An 18081-nucleotide genomic window follows, 5' to 3' on the forward strand; every position below is an offset into this window, starting at 1 on the left:
TCAAAGGCATGCCAATATTGAGGGAACAGGGGGCCAGCCCTAATGAATAAGCTTTTTCTCTGAAGATAGGAAGAACTTCCTACTTTTTCTGAGTAATTACTGCCCTCTGTTGGTGAATTCAATTTATTTCAAGAAAGGAAGCAGAGACTTTTGTATAATGTTAGGGACCAGCCTCACAACCAATTAATTCTTCGCACTATAATCACTATTAGCCCCAGAGATTTCCACTATTCATACAGATTCATCAGGCTGAGTAGGCAGCACTAAATCATGGGATCATAGGGTTGATTTAGAGCCAGAAGGTGTCTTTATAGGTTATCTGGTTCAGTTCCACCCTCACCCCACCTCACTCACCCTCCACTCTCATTTTGCAGACAAGGAAACTGAGGCCCAAAAAAGTGAAGCAACTATACTAAAGCAGACATAAAAGATCATAGGTAGCAGAGATAGCATGCAAATTCAGACTCTTTTAAATTCAAATTCAATTTATTTTCCACTATATGATTTAAAAACAAATTGTGTCATTGTGGATTTTAAAGTCACTATTATTTGATCAGTGGTTATCATCTTCCCAAGGATTAGTATTTACTACTGTATGATAGCTCTTTAAAGCAGAGACATCAACCACCTGGCACAGTGAGGATAACATGAATCAGATTAAGAAGTAATTGGGAATATTTAACAAAATAAAAATAGAAAAGAACATAGATAATGTTAATATATGATGTTCTAATTCAATATGTCACCTACCAGGATCCTTATTTATAGTGTAGTGGCCTCATTTGTATTTGAGTTTGACCCTACTGTTCTACAGTATGTTACCATAAAACCATAATTTAACTTCTATAATGATATTTGGAGAGGGAACACGGCATAGTGGAACAAGAGCTGGCTAGAAAATGGGAAGTTCTGGGTTCAATTCCTGCCTTTCACCTTTACTGGCTGGGTAACTGGACAAATCAGTGTCAGCAAAGAACTCCCTAAGGATATAAGTTGCAGAGAAGGTACTGACCTCCATTGGGGAATGGAAGTTTCTCTAGCTAGGACCTTCCCATCTCAGTGATATTACAGATCCAAACCTTGTTCTCTAATGATATTCTGAAGGACTGGAAACATCCATGAACAGGATCTCATTTATCTTCATAGAATATCTTACATGCTAGGAAAATTGAAATCAACAAGGATGGACAATATAAGGAATTTATTAGCCATATACCAAATTATTGTTTTCTAATTTTTAATGTGACCAAAAATGAAAACAATACCAAAACATAACCTGTTAGAATACTTCCACTTTTCAATTGACAGTTAGATGAGGCTCGCTTTAAAAAAATTAAATAAAGCAAAGAGAAATTGAAGACTGAACCTGGCCATTTCACACATGCAAAATGAGCACAGCAGAGTGATGTGAGATAGTCCAATAAATGCACCACATTGGACATTATTTACAGGGAAACCCACACTGAAGACAAATTGAGACAGTGCTAGATTAAGTTGGGTTTTTTTAATGGTTGTTTTTTGGACTGTTAGAGTTTCTTTATATTTTACCTGTTGACTTCCCTTTCAAGTCTCAAGAGTCAATGAAAAAAAGGCAAGGGAATTAATGATTTTGAGGATGAACATTGCAAGAATGGAGTGGTATCCCTCCTATTGGCATAGGACTCTAAAACACAAATGAATGTCACTGGCCACAATGTAAAGGGCTTTTTCAAGAAAGAATGAAATCCTCCAAGTCCTCCTCCCTCTTTCCTTGCATGTTTCATTGGTAGAAACATCACTCAGAACATTTGCTATGCATAAAAAGGACTTTTTACAGATGGCAGAGTAGTATACAAAATTACAGTCTATTATATCCAGAGCATTTGTCTTTATTTACACAGCCCACAAACATAGCCATTCCTGGATTAGACTAACATAACAACCCAACAATTTGAGACTGGAAAAGGAAGAAAAATTTTCTGCTCAGTCAGAGGACTGAGGTAACCAAAGCTGTAATGGCTCCTTAGAAAATTTTCGCATTGTCATTGACAAGCCATTCTGAGCAGTCCAAGAATGATCAGCCATGTTCCAACTCTTCATACATCTTTCCACAGATGGCACCTCTGGCATTGCTTCTTATATATTTTCCTTAGATACTAGTACTCCCAATACAGAAATAATTGACATAATGGAACATCTCAGGTTTCCAGCACTGTTCCTTAGATCGCCTTTCATTTAAACTTAACTCCGAGTGGGAAAGAGTAGAGGGATTTGTAGGCATGCATCCAAAACTCAAGAATATTTGGAAAAGTTCAGCTTGTTACATCACTTCTTTTCCTATGCAACTAATTTCATGGGGGACAGAGCCTAATATTTACAAGAGACAGTGACTAGAGCTATCGGATTTCATGTCCCCAACATCCAGATAAATCAAAACCCAAGACCTAATCTCAGGCAGAAAAATAACCCAAAATATGTCCTCTAGATCCTGAAAAATTGAATCTATAAGTCATTTTTTATATAGACATTTGAAATATTGCAAAATTGGCAAATATATAAGCTATTAATTACCCACATCTTTTAAATTCTATTCTCAAATGTTAAAAATAGACTGTGTCCAAACTAGCTGATAATATATTAAATATATTTCAAGATATTTTACTGGTTTTTCCTATGTTGCATCATGCGCCACAAGTTTGTGTAATCTCTTTCACCTTTTCCATTGAGTTATTTTCCAGTTGACTTCCCAAAAGTGATTTTAATAAAATGAGTTTACATTTCAAGTTCATTCATTGTTTACATAGAAATGTAGCACGTTGTACATGTATGTGTATGGATATAGATAAAATTGTGTTGTGAAACATGATAGATAGATTATAGATAGATAGATAGATAGATAGATAGATAGATAGATAGATAGATAGATAGATAGATAGATCTCATATATGAATCCCTTCCTGACTGTCTCTTCTTACTACCATCTTTGTATGGAGGAAGGGAAGCTTGTATAGACCTCTCCAACATTCATAATACCCTCCAACAATCTTCTTTTTCTTTTTTTGGATCCAAACTTGGATTTCACCATGACTCATTTCACCGCACCCTGATAATCTATAGGACAATGGATTATACTGTCTTCCCTCAGACCACATTCCAAATCACATCTTAAAGACATTTTCATTGTCAAAGCTATTTATCCGGTGGTTTAAATCATTCATCATGTAGTTTGATATCACAACAAATATTTCAGAGTTGGAAAGTTGTGTTTAAAGCTGCAATATCAATAAATTAACTAAAAGGATTCCACTCCAAACATGATCTATTTTATTTCTGTGAATACTTGTTGTTTGTCTCAATAGAATATAAGCTCCTCGAGGGAAGGGATTTATTTGTTTTTGACTGTTGTCCCCAACATCTAACAGTACCTGACACATCACTTGAACTTCATAAGTGCTTGTTTAATTGAAGTATATAACAATACCCCATTAATCTGGACAAAGGTTCCTTGGAAATCTTCATTCCTAGGTTGAATTTTGGTTGTTGGGTTGGGTTTTTTTGGTTTTGTACTTTTTTTTAGAAGTACAGTTTTTTATTTTGTTTTGCTTTCGAGAACTTAGGGTGACTGGATCAGGGCCAAGAAAATAGCAGCCCAGCAGAATGCCTAAAGGTACTGAATGAATTAATGATTAGATGTTAGTCTATAAATTGTTTGTAAATAAATAAAGGTTTTTTAAATTGCTTAATGGTTCTCAAATATATTTTAAAACTCCCCCTTACAATTGTGCTTATACTAGCAATTTGCCTGACAACTCTTTGTTTCCTCCGTAGATAGGTATGGCACAGGCAAGCTTCAGTCCAGCCCCCATTAAAACAATTATAAATTCAGATTTCTTTTTAGCCTGAATTACTGAGGTTTTATTACATTAGGAATGGAAGGCAGTGCATTTCTTTTTGAATAGAGCCTCCCTTCCAATTGCCCCCATCAGAGCTGTCAGCTAAGAGAAATCAAACTAGCCAACCCATCTCAAAGCACATATAGCAACCACATTTACATGGAGAGGGGACAGATGAGGAGATTTTTGACCTAATACACATTCATGCTTTTGAAAATGTTTTAATATGCTTAAGACATGCAAACCATAGTCTAGGGAAAACTTAATGTGTTTCTGAGAAAAGGAAAATTTTGAAATGAACGATATATTCTCGATTTGCTATGTACATGCCTCATTTGTTCAGTAATAATTAAATATTATAATACATTTTATTTCTCCATCTAACCTCTGTGACTAACTTCTCTGTTTCACTCCCTGGTTCATCTCTGTGGAAACCTCACTGCTAGCACAAAAGCATGCATGTAAATACTATACCCTATCTCTGTACATTAAAGAGAATTTGCTTAAAGCATGTCTCAAATTCAAAGACTGCATCTATTTGACATATCCCCAGACTGTCCTGTGGGCTGTGTCTCATACAATATTCTAAAACATGTAACATCCTTTGTACACAAAAGCCAAAAAAAAGAAAGGGTGGGAGGAAGAAGGTGATTTAAAGAAGAATATGCTACATATATTTTGGTCACTAATGTCAACGTGAAGTCAGCTATTTTTGTCACTTTTCCTTCAAAACCTTGTTTTTTATTCTGTTCAAAGGAAAATTTCTAAAACAAACAATTCTTATGATTATTAGTAAGTCAGATTTCTAGTTTTATGGCATCTTTAATATTCCTCATCACTCCCTATGGACAACATAGTTAGGGAGTTGGAGAAGTTGGAGAGAAGACATTTAGAACTAAATGAAACCATTTTAAATTTCAATAATAAATGTAATGTACAGCCAAAAAACTTGTGGCTACATATTTCTGACAACATGTGAACAAAATGAAGATAGGCCTGTCAATCATTAATTGAAGATCTTTAGCATTTTCACTCAAGTCTATACAACTAGAAAAAAATTTTTAAAAAACTATAGATAGGGAAGAAAGAAATGTTTAATGGTAAATATTCCATAAACACAAAGAATTCAATTTTGATTAGTAACACTGCTATCAATTCTTAGTATCTCTACTAGAGGTATAAGGTGTACTAGTATATTTTTCAGTCAATTCAAAAAGATTGTAAGCTATTAAATATATATGCATATATTATATACCTATATGTTAGTTATGGCTATGTGTAAACTACCTGTAAGGCTGGATTTATGCTGAAAGAATTTTTACTACCACTTTAAAATACTTTCTATTATCAGAGAATCTGAAAGTAATTTGTTAGAGTTGAATAAGTAGATTAAAAAAAGGCAATACATCACAAATGTGTGTGTGTGTGTGTGTGTGTGCGTGTTCCGTTCAGTATAAGGAGGGGAAAAATTCTCAACAACTAGAGCTTTCCAAAAAATATGATGGGCCACCTTGATAGATAGAGAGATTCCCATAAATGGAAGTCTTTAAGCAAAGGATAGATGACCACTCTTTGGGAATAATGTAGAAATGATTTTTGTATACATGACTTCTAAAGTCCTTTCCAACTCTCTGAGATTCTTTGGTTCTTAGGAGTTTTTAACCTACCAACTATTTTTAGGAGGTGGGGGATAAGTATATTTCATTATTACTGATTTCCTTTGTAATCTATGAATTTTATTTTATGGATTTACAAATATGATTCTGAGAAGGGGTCTATAGGCTTTGCCAGACTGCCAAAGAGGCCTTTTACAGAAAAATAGTTATGAAAGTCTTTTCTAAGGGAATTATTTGCCTTAAGTTAGTGGAAGAATGGACACTCATTTCTAGTACTACATTTTATCTCCTATCTAATTAAAAATTGTTTTCTAATAACCCTCTGCTGCTGCTACTTTCTGTCAGGCCTATTAATTACAAAAAGGCCTAGATTTAGTCATGTGAAAAATAAAGCCTCTGAGTGAATGATAATAAAAATATAGAAAGTTGAGTGAAGGGATAGAGTGTTGGACTTGGTACCAGAAAGAGCTGAGTTCAAGGTCGACCTCAGTCCTTTACTAGCTGTGTGATCCCAGATAAATCACATAAGTTCAGGATGCCTTAGTTTGCTCTTCTATAAAATGGGTTGTTGTGAGGATAAAATGAGATGACATTGATGAAGGGTTTTGCAAACCTTAAAGCATGATATAAATGCTAGTTCTTTTTGTTATTGCTATCTATCTTACCTATGTTGTTGTAGGGAATCAAAATCTGACAAACTACCCCGAGAAGAAGAGACTCCCCGGAGTGGCATCTGTATTCAGCAAACTTCAGTTGATTGGAGGAGAAGCCCAGGGTGTTTATTAGTTCCACAAGGTCCAGCTAAAAAAGACCTTTGTTGAACTTTCACAATTACTAATCATGTGACCCCCATCACCAAAAAAATCTAGGAAAGGTTCAATTGCTAAGATCTCAGTGCTTGAAGAATTTAGGAATATGAGATCAGAGGCCCCCTAACTAACAAAAATCGGAGAAGAAATCAAAACAATGCAGGAAGATATTGGCAAAGACTGTGAATAAGAGAATGTGTCTGGAAACCGCCAGTTTGTCTCAAGTGAAAAGTTTACAAATCCATGTATTGCTAATTGTTTTCAATAAAATCAATTGTCTAAATTCAGCACTACAAGGTGACAGTATACTAATGAATAGTTTCCCAAAAAACCCTCCAATTTATATGGGTAATTTTTAAGATTATTATTAGTGCAAACCAATTATTCTAATGGCATAAGGAGCTCCTACCAGCGCAACTGGGATTCTCATCTGTAATTTTATTGCCTGGAAGTGGAGCAGGCTAAAGGCTTAAATCACTCACTACAGTCACAGAGCTAGTATGTGTCAGGGGTGGTATATGACCCCAGATCTTCCTAATGTTAAGGCTGGCTTTCTCTCCTCTATACCATACTACCTCTCTGCTACTCCTAAGAAATGACAACAACAGCTAAGAAAATGAATCATAAAATGTGGACCAGTTTTATTGCCAAAGTATGGTCCCATACTATTCCCCTTTACAATTCCTTTTCTGACTAGAACAACAAAGAATCCATCAAATTTTATTTAAGGGATCTCCTTGAAACCAGTCACCTTCCCTAATGGCATGCCCTACAGATGATACTTAATGAATGCTATCCTTCTCAACCACCATGACAGCATGGAGGAAGGGACTAGGCATCACTGCCAGGTTATTCTTCATATTTAAAGGCTGTCGAAGACTGGGTGCACTGTTTATGGGGGATTCAGTGATGGATGGGATGAAAGCTGCACTTGGTTGCTTTGGGAGTTGCTTTAAGCAGCAGTAGAAATGGTGCAGTGATGCCTATAAATTGAGAAGAAGTTAGAGAAGTGACGAAAGTTGAACCTAGAGTTATAACCACCGTTCCAGTATTCCCCAATTCATCACTCAGATTCCACAAGATCAATCATAAGTAGAAATACAGGACCCAACAGCCTGTGACTTCCTTAAGTGGTAACTCTCCATTAAACTGGTCTTCTATCAAAGATTTATATGACAGGGGTCATGGAAATCCTAGGATTAGATGATCTTTCCTTATGAAGCTAGCTAGAATTTTTCAGATGTGGGAGGCATTAATATATACATAGGATCTCTCATAAAAGAGGTAGAAGTCACATCAGCTACACCCTGTGTACCATTAATAACAGGGTAATTAACATGAAATTGCAAAACATATGCATGGTTGGAGAGGGGTGGAGTAAGGTTTAAGATCATGGAGATAATGAGGACATGACTTCTTTTTCTGACATAAAATAATAAGGAAAAAAGAACATAGAATGGGGAGTGTACATAGCAATAAGGTTAAAGTTAGATAGAGAAACAAAGAAAAGGCTGAAGAAGCTACACTCTAGAGAGTATTGAATGAGACCACCTCAAATTATCTCTGAGCCGAAACAACTCTCTCCGAAACTGGGGACCTCTCAATAGTCAATGTAAATGCAGTAACTGTTTTTGCATAAGTGAGTATTCCTTGTAGTGGATGGATCACATTTATTTAACAGTCAAAGAGAACACTGGAAATCAATGTGCAAAATAAATGCTATGTATATTAAAGAGGCATTCATTCCATCTATTACTCCCCCTTTCCACACAAGGTATTCAATATGCTTAGCCACATCTAATTTCTAGATCCAATCATTCCAGAATAAATACTGAGCAATGAAAGGTTGATTGAGTAAATGCTCCACTCTCTCTTTCTCCAACTTTTCAAGAAAGGTCTTGGAGGCATGTAATATTTGCACAGTGGCATTGTCTGCTCATGGGAAATGTCCTCTTTTGACACATGCTACCTTAGCTAACTGCTAGAACAAATGAAAGGAATCTACACTTTGTAAAATATAAAGCATTTTTTTCATTCCAGTGAATGGTATTTTGTTCTTACCAACAAGATGATAGCCAAAGGCCACTGAACTCATCTTAGTTTGAGTCCTGATAAGTGATAGAAGCCAAATTCAGGTCATGAGGACCACATATTTGTATTTCATGGATGTTCTCTATAACATATAAAACTTAACTAATCCACCTATGCAGAGAAAAGTGCCTCAGTTAAATGGACTGTACAATGTGAGTTTGCTAGTGCATCCTCTAGATAACAGGTTAAATGGCTATAAGAAACCATGCGTGCACTTCATTTCATCTGACACATCTCTACTGGGACTCCAAATAATGCCTTCCAGAATACGGATAAAATGCTACTCAGCATCTCTAAATCCCATATACTAAATGTTAATGTTAATGTTAATGACCTGACATGTCATCATATGTACACATTTGGTTTGCAGAATGTTCTTCACATAAATGCCGTCTAATAAAACTAGATAAAAAATGAACTTCCCATCATTACATTGGATTTTCTATTTTAATCTAATGGATAGGATGGAGCTAGAGAACAATGGTCAATTTCAACAAATATTGCTCCAAACAGTTATATATTTGGTTCTGTTTGGTGGCACTTGGGATGCTTCTGCCCAATTTTTATATGAAAATCGAAAGAGGTGGCATTTTTGAAATCTTTTAAAACACACACACACACACACACACACATACACACACACATACACACACACACACACACACACACACACACACGCACACTGCTTCCTCATACCAAAAATCAAAAAGATCTTATCTTTAACTAAAACAATTTGCTAACTTTTCCAACCCTGACACATTCTGTGAAGGAGACTGGTTGAAAAGTAATATTGAAATGCAAACCATGACCTATGCCTTATTTAAGGGAAAGAAGCAGATAAGGTCCCCCTCACTCCTGCACAGTATGTGCTCTCACTGGAAGAGGAGACATTGTACCCTCACTCCCTATGCTTTAGGCTAGGGAGACCAAAGCTCTGTGTTCCTGTGGGTGGTTGTTAATACCACCAGATCAATCCCCTGAGGTCAGAGCATTCTCACAGTTGAAACTGGTCCTAAACTATGGGTCTCAAAATAAGCTTTGCTTCCCCTGTTATCTGAGGTATCCACCAGAAAGCAATGAACAGCAAGGGCGGGGGGCACATATCAATTTCTCTTGACATGGCTCTTCAGGTCTTTGCTTTTCCCCCAAGTTGTTCACATCAGGACCTGTTCTCGAGTCTCTGGCAATCGAAGAGCAATCAGACCTCCTCCAACCAAAGAAGAGGAAGCCAAAAGGATGGGAACCACTTTGGTTATCCCTACAAAGGAAGCAAAGATGGAATTTCCCAAGATGGCCCCGAATTTGCAGATGCCATTGAGGATACCGAAGGCTGTTGCTCTGCAGAGAAAAAGGAACAAAGGTAAACCAGAGTAGAGAGAGAGAGCTGAACATGATGACATTAGGTACATATAGCAGAGGAATCTAATTACCTCTGTCACAACTGCATATGTGATCTTGGACCAGTCAATCTCCTTGAGCCTCAATTTTGTTATTCATAAAATGAGGAGGTTCAGGGATCTCATGTACTCTATTTTATTCATTTGAAAACATTCTGAAGAAGATTCCATAGACTTTACCAGACTACCAAAAAGTAGATTAATAACCCCTGGAGTACACTATATCCTCTAAGGTCCCTTCTAGATCAAAATATATGAACCTAGGAGCCAGATTTATTATTTTCAGGGTAAGAGATTTATAGCAAGAGAAAAAATTCTTCCGATTCAGAATACAAGTGAATTGGATGGAAGAACACTAATCTGCTAGGGGAAACTCAGAACCACTGGCCAAGGACAGCTTGGGTCAAGGTATTCATCATTTGCAGCTGAGTTCTGACAGGATATAAATAGGCTAATAATCAAGTCTGGATAACTTTAGGTCATAAGAAAGAATATTAGAGAGCTTTAGGGCTGTGGGAAAACCACATGAGGTTCTCCCTGTTAGTTTCCTACTTTGGCATTTCACATCATATCGACTTTTTTCTTGTTGCTCTTTAGTCATTTTCAGTCATGTCTGACTTTGTGACCCCTTTGAGGTCTTCTTGGCAAAGATACAAGAGTAGTTTGTCATTTCCTTCTCCAGCTCATTTTACAGATGAGGAAATGGAAGTAATCAGGGTTTGGTGACTCGCCCAGGGTCATATAGCTGGTAAGCATTTGAGACTGCATTTAAACTCAGATCTTCCCCACTCCAGGCCCGGTGCTCCATTCACTGTGCCACCTAGCTACCTACTTTCTTTCTAAGTAGAGATTAATAACAATACTGACCTACAGAGTACATTAAAAACTATCCATACTAAGTGGCTCTATTTAGTGGGCAAAAAGAAACAAGAGTCCCAGAAGGTGCGACATAGGAAACAGCAGAAGACAGAGATAAATGGTCTCTCCCATCTTCCTCCAGCTCCTGTACTCAACTGGGACAGAGCGTTGACCTTATCCCTTGTGATACCTGCTTCTGCTTCAGTTCAGGGACCAAGAGTCCTCCTTGACCTTTAGTTTCATTCATATTACTGTTCTCTGAAGAATAAAGGACCAGGCTAGTTCCCCCAACATTGTTTTCTTGTGACATTACCCCCAGATAGCAACCATTTATATAGCGCTTCAAGGTTTGCAAAGCAGTTCATATATTCATCTCAATTTTCCCTCACAATAATGTGGTGAGGGAGGTATTATTATTGTCGCCATTTTACTGATGAGGTCACTTAAGTCAAGTGAAGCTAAGTGACTCACCCATAGTCACACAGCTAGTAAATATCTGAGGCAGGATTTGAACTCAAGTTCAAAAACTCAGTTACTTTGTCACCCTGGGTAGTCCCTAAGCTTCAAGGTTTCCAAAGTTATCTGTGAGAAATCAGGAGATCTCCCTGTCTGTTCCTCTCTCCTTTCTCCATCTCTTTAGCTGAAGGGAAATATTTGTACTTGATCACAACTAGACAACAACCAAGCCCAAGGGACAGACACTAGAGTACCCGGGACAGTGTTCACCTTTTGTTGGTGGGATAGAGCTCCACGGTAATCACATCCAGAGCATTCCAGGCAGCAATGCTGGCCCCACAGAAGAGGCACTGCCAGCCAATCATGGCGGACTCACTGTTGCCAAAAAACAGGAAGAAGCAGCAGACTGCCGATATTAGCATAGAGCCACCTTGAAGGGAGCCAAGAGAGAGAGAAGTATGGTGTCAGTCTCTTGAGCCAGACTCTCGACCAACCAGTTAAGCTTAGATACAGACTTCAGGAAGAGTTGACCTTTTCTATGACCTAATCTCTGAACCCTAGTAAAAGACCAGGAAGGAAGTACAAGGTTAACTTTGTTATTGTCCAGTCATTTCAGTTGTGTCTGACTTCATGACCCCATTAGGGGTTTTCTTAGCAAAGATACTGGACTGGTTTGCCATTTTCTTCTCCAGCTCATTTTAAAGATGAGGAACTGAGGGAAACAGGGGTAAGTAACTTGCCCAGAGTCACACAGCTGGTAAGAATCTGAGAGCTAGATTTGAACTCAGGTTTTCCTGACTCCAGGACCAGTGCTGTATCCACTGGGTCACCTAGCTGTCCAAGATCACACAACTATTTAGTGGCAAAGCTGGGATTCCAACATGGATCACTAGATTCTTGATCTAGTATAATTCCCACTGTACAAAAGAAGAGGGGTGAAGCTACAAATCACCAATGACTGACAAAAGGCAGAGAGCCCTGGTCCTGACATCCACCTCTGACTACTCTCCATGTGTACACATTAGTTCTACCATTTTTATGTGAAATCTAACCTTCTACTTAAGCTCCATTATTTCAAACTTCTCCACTTTGCGGATATTATAACACTAGGCCTGGTGGTCATCAGACCACCATGACAGTCTCCCCTTAAGGGAGGCTATAACTTATGGAATCTATGCATGGAAACCATTGTAATAAGATTAGGTCTGATGGTTTTAAGACCATCCTGACTGACAGTCTTCCCTTAAGGGAAACTATAAGCTTATAGAATGTACTCATGGAAAAATACTGACAATACAGCTGTGTTGTCCAATTAATATTTTGTCTACCTCTAGTCTATTTTCTTTCCCTGATAACAAACCCCCAAGATGATATTTTTCCCTGATCCCTGATACGCAACTCAGCCAAGGCCATCCAAAATTGCAGTATAAGAACCTCACTCTCAGAAGAGTACTTTGGAGCACACCTTCCCCTGCTGAAACACTCTTCCTGCTGAATGGAGCCATTTTTCTCTGCTTCCCAACATAGCACTGCCCTTATGTGAATTATGCTCTGTGTTAGTGTGCAAGCTTGAGCTGTATATCAATTACCCTCTTCCTCCCTTTCCCCTTACTCCTCTCATTACTTGGTATAAAGTTTTGCATTGAACTGACTCTCATTATTTTGCACATTATTGTCAGCACTTGAACTCATTAAGAGATTGTTTTCTCCAGTGTCTCTGGCTGGCTGATAGGTCTTTCCTTAGAAACTGGGTACCCAGACAAGGGCTTAACCTACTGACAGCCACATCTACACTAGGGGCATAGGGGACTGTGAGCCCAGCTGTAGGATGCAAAGGCCAGTAGAGGAAATCTTTGTCCTCCCAGAAAGGGCTCCTTTATGCTAGAGGAATGTCACAAAGCAGCAGACTATAAACCAATACACCACATTTCCTTCTTCATGGTTTAATGTCCTCAATTTTTTAAATAGACTCAGTCTCCCTATCTTCCAGAAGATGGAAATGCAGTTGCCAGATGCCGCCATTGATTGACCTGGGAGCTCTGCCCTTAGCCAATTTGTCCCTCTTTAGGCAACCCACTCCACACTCCCATGGTGTATCATATTGGTGCAGTACTAAGTGTGAATATCTGATTGTCAGAAGTCCCAAGCTCAAATGATCCACTAGCCTCAGGCTCCCCAGCATGAGGCATTATAGGCATGTACTGCCTTGTCCCTTAATGTCCCCAATTCTAGAGGAATGGTTCCACAACTTTAATCTCTGTCCTATACCAGCTTCTGGCTGAAAATCCAGAAGTGATGGGGGCCTAAACCAGAATGGTTTCAGTAGTAATGAAAAGGATGGAAGGGATGTCACAGATATTAAAAAGATAGAACTCAAAAGACTTGGGGACTTCCTTGAAGTCAAGGGTAAAGAAAAGAGAAGAGTCCAAGATGATTCTCAAGCTTCAAGTCCAGATAGATGGGAGGACAGAGCTACAAAAGCTTAAGACATTACATAGTCATGAGGAAAATAAAAACATGTTCCCAGGTGCAAGGATATTACCTCTCTACCTCCCACCATTATAGGTCCAGTTAATATAGGGAGCAAGTTATTGCAATTCTGATGGGAGAGCTAGAAAAAGCAGGTGATAAATAGCCAGACTACAGGTATATGTTGTAACAAGGGCCAGGGAGTTGGGAGTGCACCAGTGTGAAAGAGGCAGCAGTGTTTACAATGAGATTATGGAAGCTTTCCCATGAAAGTTGAGGGGGAATACAAGCGTCTGTGTGGGAGTATGTGGAGACTGAAGCTGTGCCCTCTGCAACATGAGAAAGAGTCTGAGGATGTCCTGGTGGGCAGGCATGAAAGACTGAGCAGGCTTGGTGTTAAAGGACTTGCATATTGGGAAGAGGATGGAGGCAACAACTCAGCTGAACTCTCCCAACATTCCCTTCCAAACAACTTTAAAATAACTCCTCAAATCAAATTTTGAAGCCACAGAGCCAACAAAAGGTCAGAGTGGGACATTTTTCCAGCCTAAGACAACTTAGGAGGTCAGCAAGAAGGGTCTGTGACACCAGGATGGATGCTGCCCCAAAGTGCGACAGGAGCACCAGGCCTAGACCTTGGAGGAGGCTTTGACAGCACTAGCCTTGGGAGTTCTCAGCCCAGGGATGGTAAGGAGGTCAGACAGCTAGTCAGAGAAAGATTAAAGAGCACACTTTGCTGGCACTGGGAGCAGCTGGTGCTGACTGGAAATTCTATTGCCCCTACGCCATTCTGGCAGGAAGGAGAAGGAAGGAGAGGAACTCTTGTGAAGGGTCAAAAGGGAGCAGGGGCTAAAAGGGCTGCAGGAGAGCAGGGGACCTGGTCACAGTTCCAGGGCCAAGAAGAGCCCCAGTGCTTTTGCAGCTTCAGGGGACCAGGGTCCTTTCTGGGTAAAGACTAGAATGCAGACCAGGAGAGCAGTGACACACCTCTCCCCACATCACAACACCTTAGAGGGCCCCCAAACTTGCACACCCCCAAAACTAGCTCTAAAAATAGCAGCACAAAAAAGCCTGAAGTTGATGATTCATGATGAAAAAATGCTACCCATCTCCAGAGAGAACTGAGGAACTCTGAGTACAAATTGAAATGTAATTTTCTTTTTTTTCTTTTTTTATAATATGGCTAATAGGGAAATATGTTGTACACGATTTCACACACATGATTAACTGATATTTTACTTGCCTTGTCAGGTGCTATGAATACCCTTTTACAGATCTATTATTGCCCCCATTGATATAATCATTACTCCCATTTTACAGATTTACACCTCTCTCCCAGGATTGTTGTAAAGATAAAATGAGATAATATTTGGAAAATTCTTTGTAAATCTTAAAATGTTATATCGCTAAAAGATCAGATCTTATACAACTACACTTGTCTATCTGAATCATCAATATAATTCTCCTCTGAGTTTTGACTTTTACTCTTATCTTTCCAGATAATAACCAGCTCTGGAATTTGAGATAATCCCTCATTCTGTGTCTTCTGGTCAGTCAATCAGTCATCCAACCTTAAGCCCATACTATGGGCCAAGACACGGCGCTAAGCACTGTGGATAAAAAGAACAAAATAAGTCCCTGCGTTCAAGGAGCTCATAGTCTAAGGGGGAGTACATGCAAATAACTATGAACAAGTAAGATATATGTAGAATAATCTGGAAATAACCATCAGAAGGAAGGCATTTAAGAGGCAACCAGAACGGCCTCCTATAGAAGGTAGGATTTTAGTTAGAACTTCAAGGAAGCCAGTGATGTCAACAGGCAGAGATGAGGAACTGAGAGCATTCCAGGTATGATGGACACCCAACGAAAAAGCATGGAATGGAGAGATGGGGTGTCTTATTTGAGGACAGTGAGTAGACCAGTGTCACTAGACCACAGAATATGTGGGAAGGTGTAAGAAGACTGGAAAGCTGGGTTAGGAAACAGGGGGTTAGTTTACAAACAGCTTTGTTGGGTTTTTTTTGGATTTAATCCTGGGGGTAATAAGGGGTCACTAGAGTTTATTAAGTAGGTGGAGGAAGCATGGTCAGACCTAAGTTTTAAGAAGATCACTTAGACAGCTGAGTATAGGACGGAGTAGAATGAGGAGAGGCTAGTGAAGGCATCTATTGAAGACAGTCTTGCTTGGGGAGTTTAGTCACAAAAGAGAGAAAACAAATGAGATGATAGCTAGCAAAGATGGACAGATCAAATGAGAGTTTTTTTGAGGTTGGGGGAGAAATTATACAAGGAAATCAGGGAGCAACCTTACACAGCAATTCTGGCAACAGACATAAAGATGTTTGGGAAGGGGTAGGTTTGGGGGGGCAGAGAGAATGATGATCCCTTTTTGAAAATGTTGAGTCTGAAGTGCAAGCAGTATATCAAAGTAAAAATGTATAGCAAGCAGTTTGAAATACAGGATGGAAATCAGGATGAAAGATGCAGATTTGGCAGTCATCTGCATATAGGTGACAAATGAAGCTATTGAGTGAATGAGATTTCCAAGGAAAGGAACGTAAAAAGAAAAAAGAATTAGGTCAAAGACAAAGCCATCATTTCAATTAACTATTTAGAGAAAAATTTTCAGTATATTTTGGGGGACAAGATACACACACAAGATATACATGTGTGTATGCATGTATATATACACATATATCATATGTCTTTATATAAACCTACATGTGAATTCAAGCAAATGGGAAATAGAGAATCTTTAAGATTCAACTAAATATTTGTCCTTAGAACATAGTACAACATGAAAACATTCATCTGTAAAGAAGTGGGGTACTCCAGAATATTGTATGCATCCTTTTTTTCCTTTTTTACAAGGGACAGTTCAGTGTTGGTGGGAAAGTATACATGCCAGCGAAAAAACATTTTAGAAATCCTAATTATTAGGTCCAATTTTTCATTACTATCTTTTATTTTGTTTATATCTATAAATTTATAAATACCGACTGGAGACAGTGCAATAATTCAATTCAAGAAATATTTATTCTAGGGTCAGCTTGGTGGTACAGTGGAAGGAGTACTGATCCTGGAGTCAGGAGGACCAGAGTTCAAATCCAGCCTTAGTCATTTAGTAGCTGTGTGACTCTGGGCAATTCAGTTAACCTCTATGAAAGAAGGAAACAAATATTTATTCTACTACCTATGTTATGAACAACTATTAACAATTATGGCTAATATAATCAACTAGAAATTTCATGATGAGGAAAAAAGAGATTATATTTCTCTCCTTGACTTTGCCTGGCAATTGCTAAACGATCAAGGAGGAGTGGGAAATCTACTCCCTCCAAATTCTACCAGAGTTTTTAAGACATGAATGGTTATTGCCATTTGGAAACTAAGTCTCAAAGAGCAGTCACCCAACACATAAAGAACAGACCTGGGAACTTCAACAAAGTAGCTTCTGATTCCTAGACCAGTGTAGTTTGCATCGCCTTCACATGGCAAATGAATGGGGTTTTGGGGGCAGAGAGTTATCTCAAGAGTTAACTACGAAGGCTACAAATTGGCATGTGGTGTACTTTCTGTATTCTCTGCCTTCCATTATCAGAGATAACTTTCTCTTCATTACAAGATATTTGGATTTAAACAACAAGTTTTTCCCTTACCAAAGTTTCCTGTTACTCATGTCTGTCTATTGCCTTAAAAAAACTTTCCCAGGGTACTTTCCAAAATATTATTTTTTCATCACATTCTCATAGAAACTTTATGAAATGGAGGGAGCAAGTATGATTTTATCCATTTTGCATATGAGAAAACTGAGTCACAGAGAGGGGAAATGATTTCTTCATAGCCAGAAAGTTGCTTATTGGCATAACAGACATGTCTCCCAAGTTATATGTATACTGGCCACCACTCTCTCTAAGCTCACCAATCATCTTGATTCTCCCAATTTTGTCCATGAGCAGAGCTGATACAATGTTGCCAGGTAATACAGACAGACTGCCAAGGAAGCTAACAAGGTAAATTAGGAAGTCATTGTCTTCTTCAAAGTCCAGGTGACACCCCTCTTTCTGTTCCATAAAAGTGCTATTGATGAACCGGCAACCAATGAATTTATGATGATAGAGATCTGGAAGGGAAAGAAGCCAAGGTTAAAACAGTTTATTCATGAAATGTAAGCTCACTGGGGCATGTCATCTTCAGCACTGTCCCCACTTCCTAGCACTGTGTCTGGAATTTATAACAGGTGCTTAATAAATGTCTGTTGAATTTTATGACTGAATTCAAAGAAGAAAGAGGAAGGGGCAAGGGTAGAGTGACTCAAACATATGCTGCCTCTGTGGGTGGCAAGGGATGGGTGTCAGCATTGACAAAGGAAGTTCTCCAAGTCAAAGAGGCTAATTCAGGTGGGGAGAGAGGGGAGGGGGAAAACCTTTTAAAAATATTTTTTAAATATTTTAAAAACTGTTCAAAATTTTAAGTAAGAAAAAGATCATCAGGCTTAAAAATAAAAAAA

General features: G+C 38.5%; 1 protein-coding gene across 5 annotated transcripts in view; it reads right to left on the reverse strand.

Annotated features, from left to right (window-relative positions):
• Positions 1-467: 467 nt before the first annotated feature.
• SV2B (synaptic vesicle glycoprotein 2B) overlaps positions 468-18081 on the reverse strand; it is a 174610-nt gene continuing 156996 nt past the window's right edge. For 4 of the 5 annotated variants that reach the window (XM_072617506.1, XM_072617535.1, XM_072617517.1 and 1 more), the window contains 3 exons: positions 17494-17694; positions 11370-11529; positions 468-9726 (listed from right to left, as the gene is read on the reverse strand). In XM_072617506.1, the coding sequence (XP_072473607.1) occupies positions 9543-9726; positions 11370-11529; positions 17494-17694 (545 nt within the window). In that variant the 3' untranslated portion in view covers positions 468-9542. Of the gene's footprint in view, positions 9727-11365; positions 11530-17493; positions 17695-18081 lie in introns of those variants that run through there. The other variant, XM_072617524.1, reaches the window with a different exon arrangement.

The sequence above is a fragment of the Notamacropus eugenii genome, chromosome 1 (genome assembly GCF_028372415.1).
Source record: "Notamacropus eugenii isolate mMacEug1 chromosome 1, mMacEug1.pri_v2, whole genome shotgun sequence".
Taxonomy (NCBI): Eukaryota; Metazoa; Chordata; class Mammalia; order Diprotodontia; family Macropodidae; genus Notamacropus; species Notamacropus eugenii.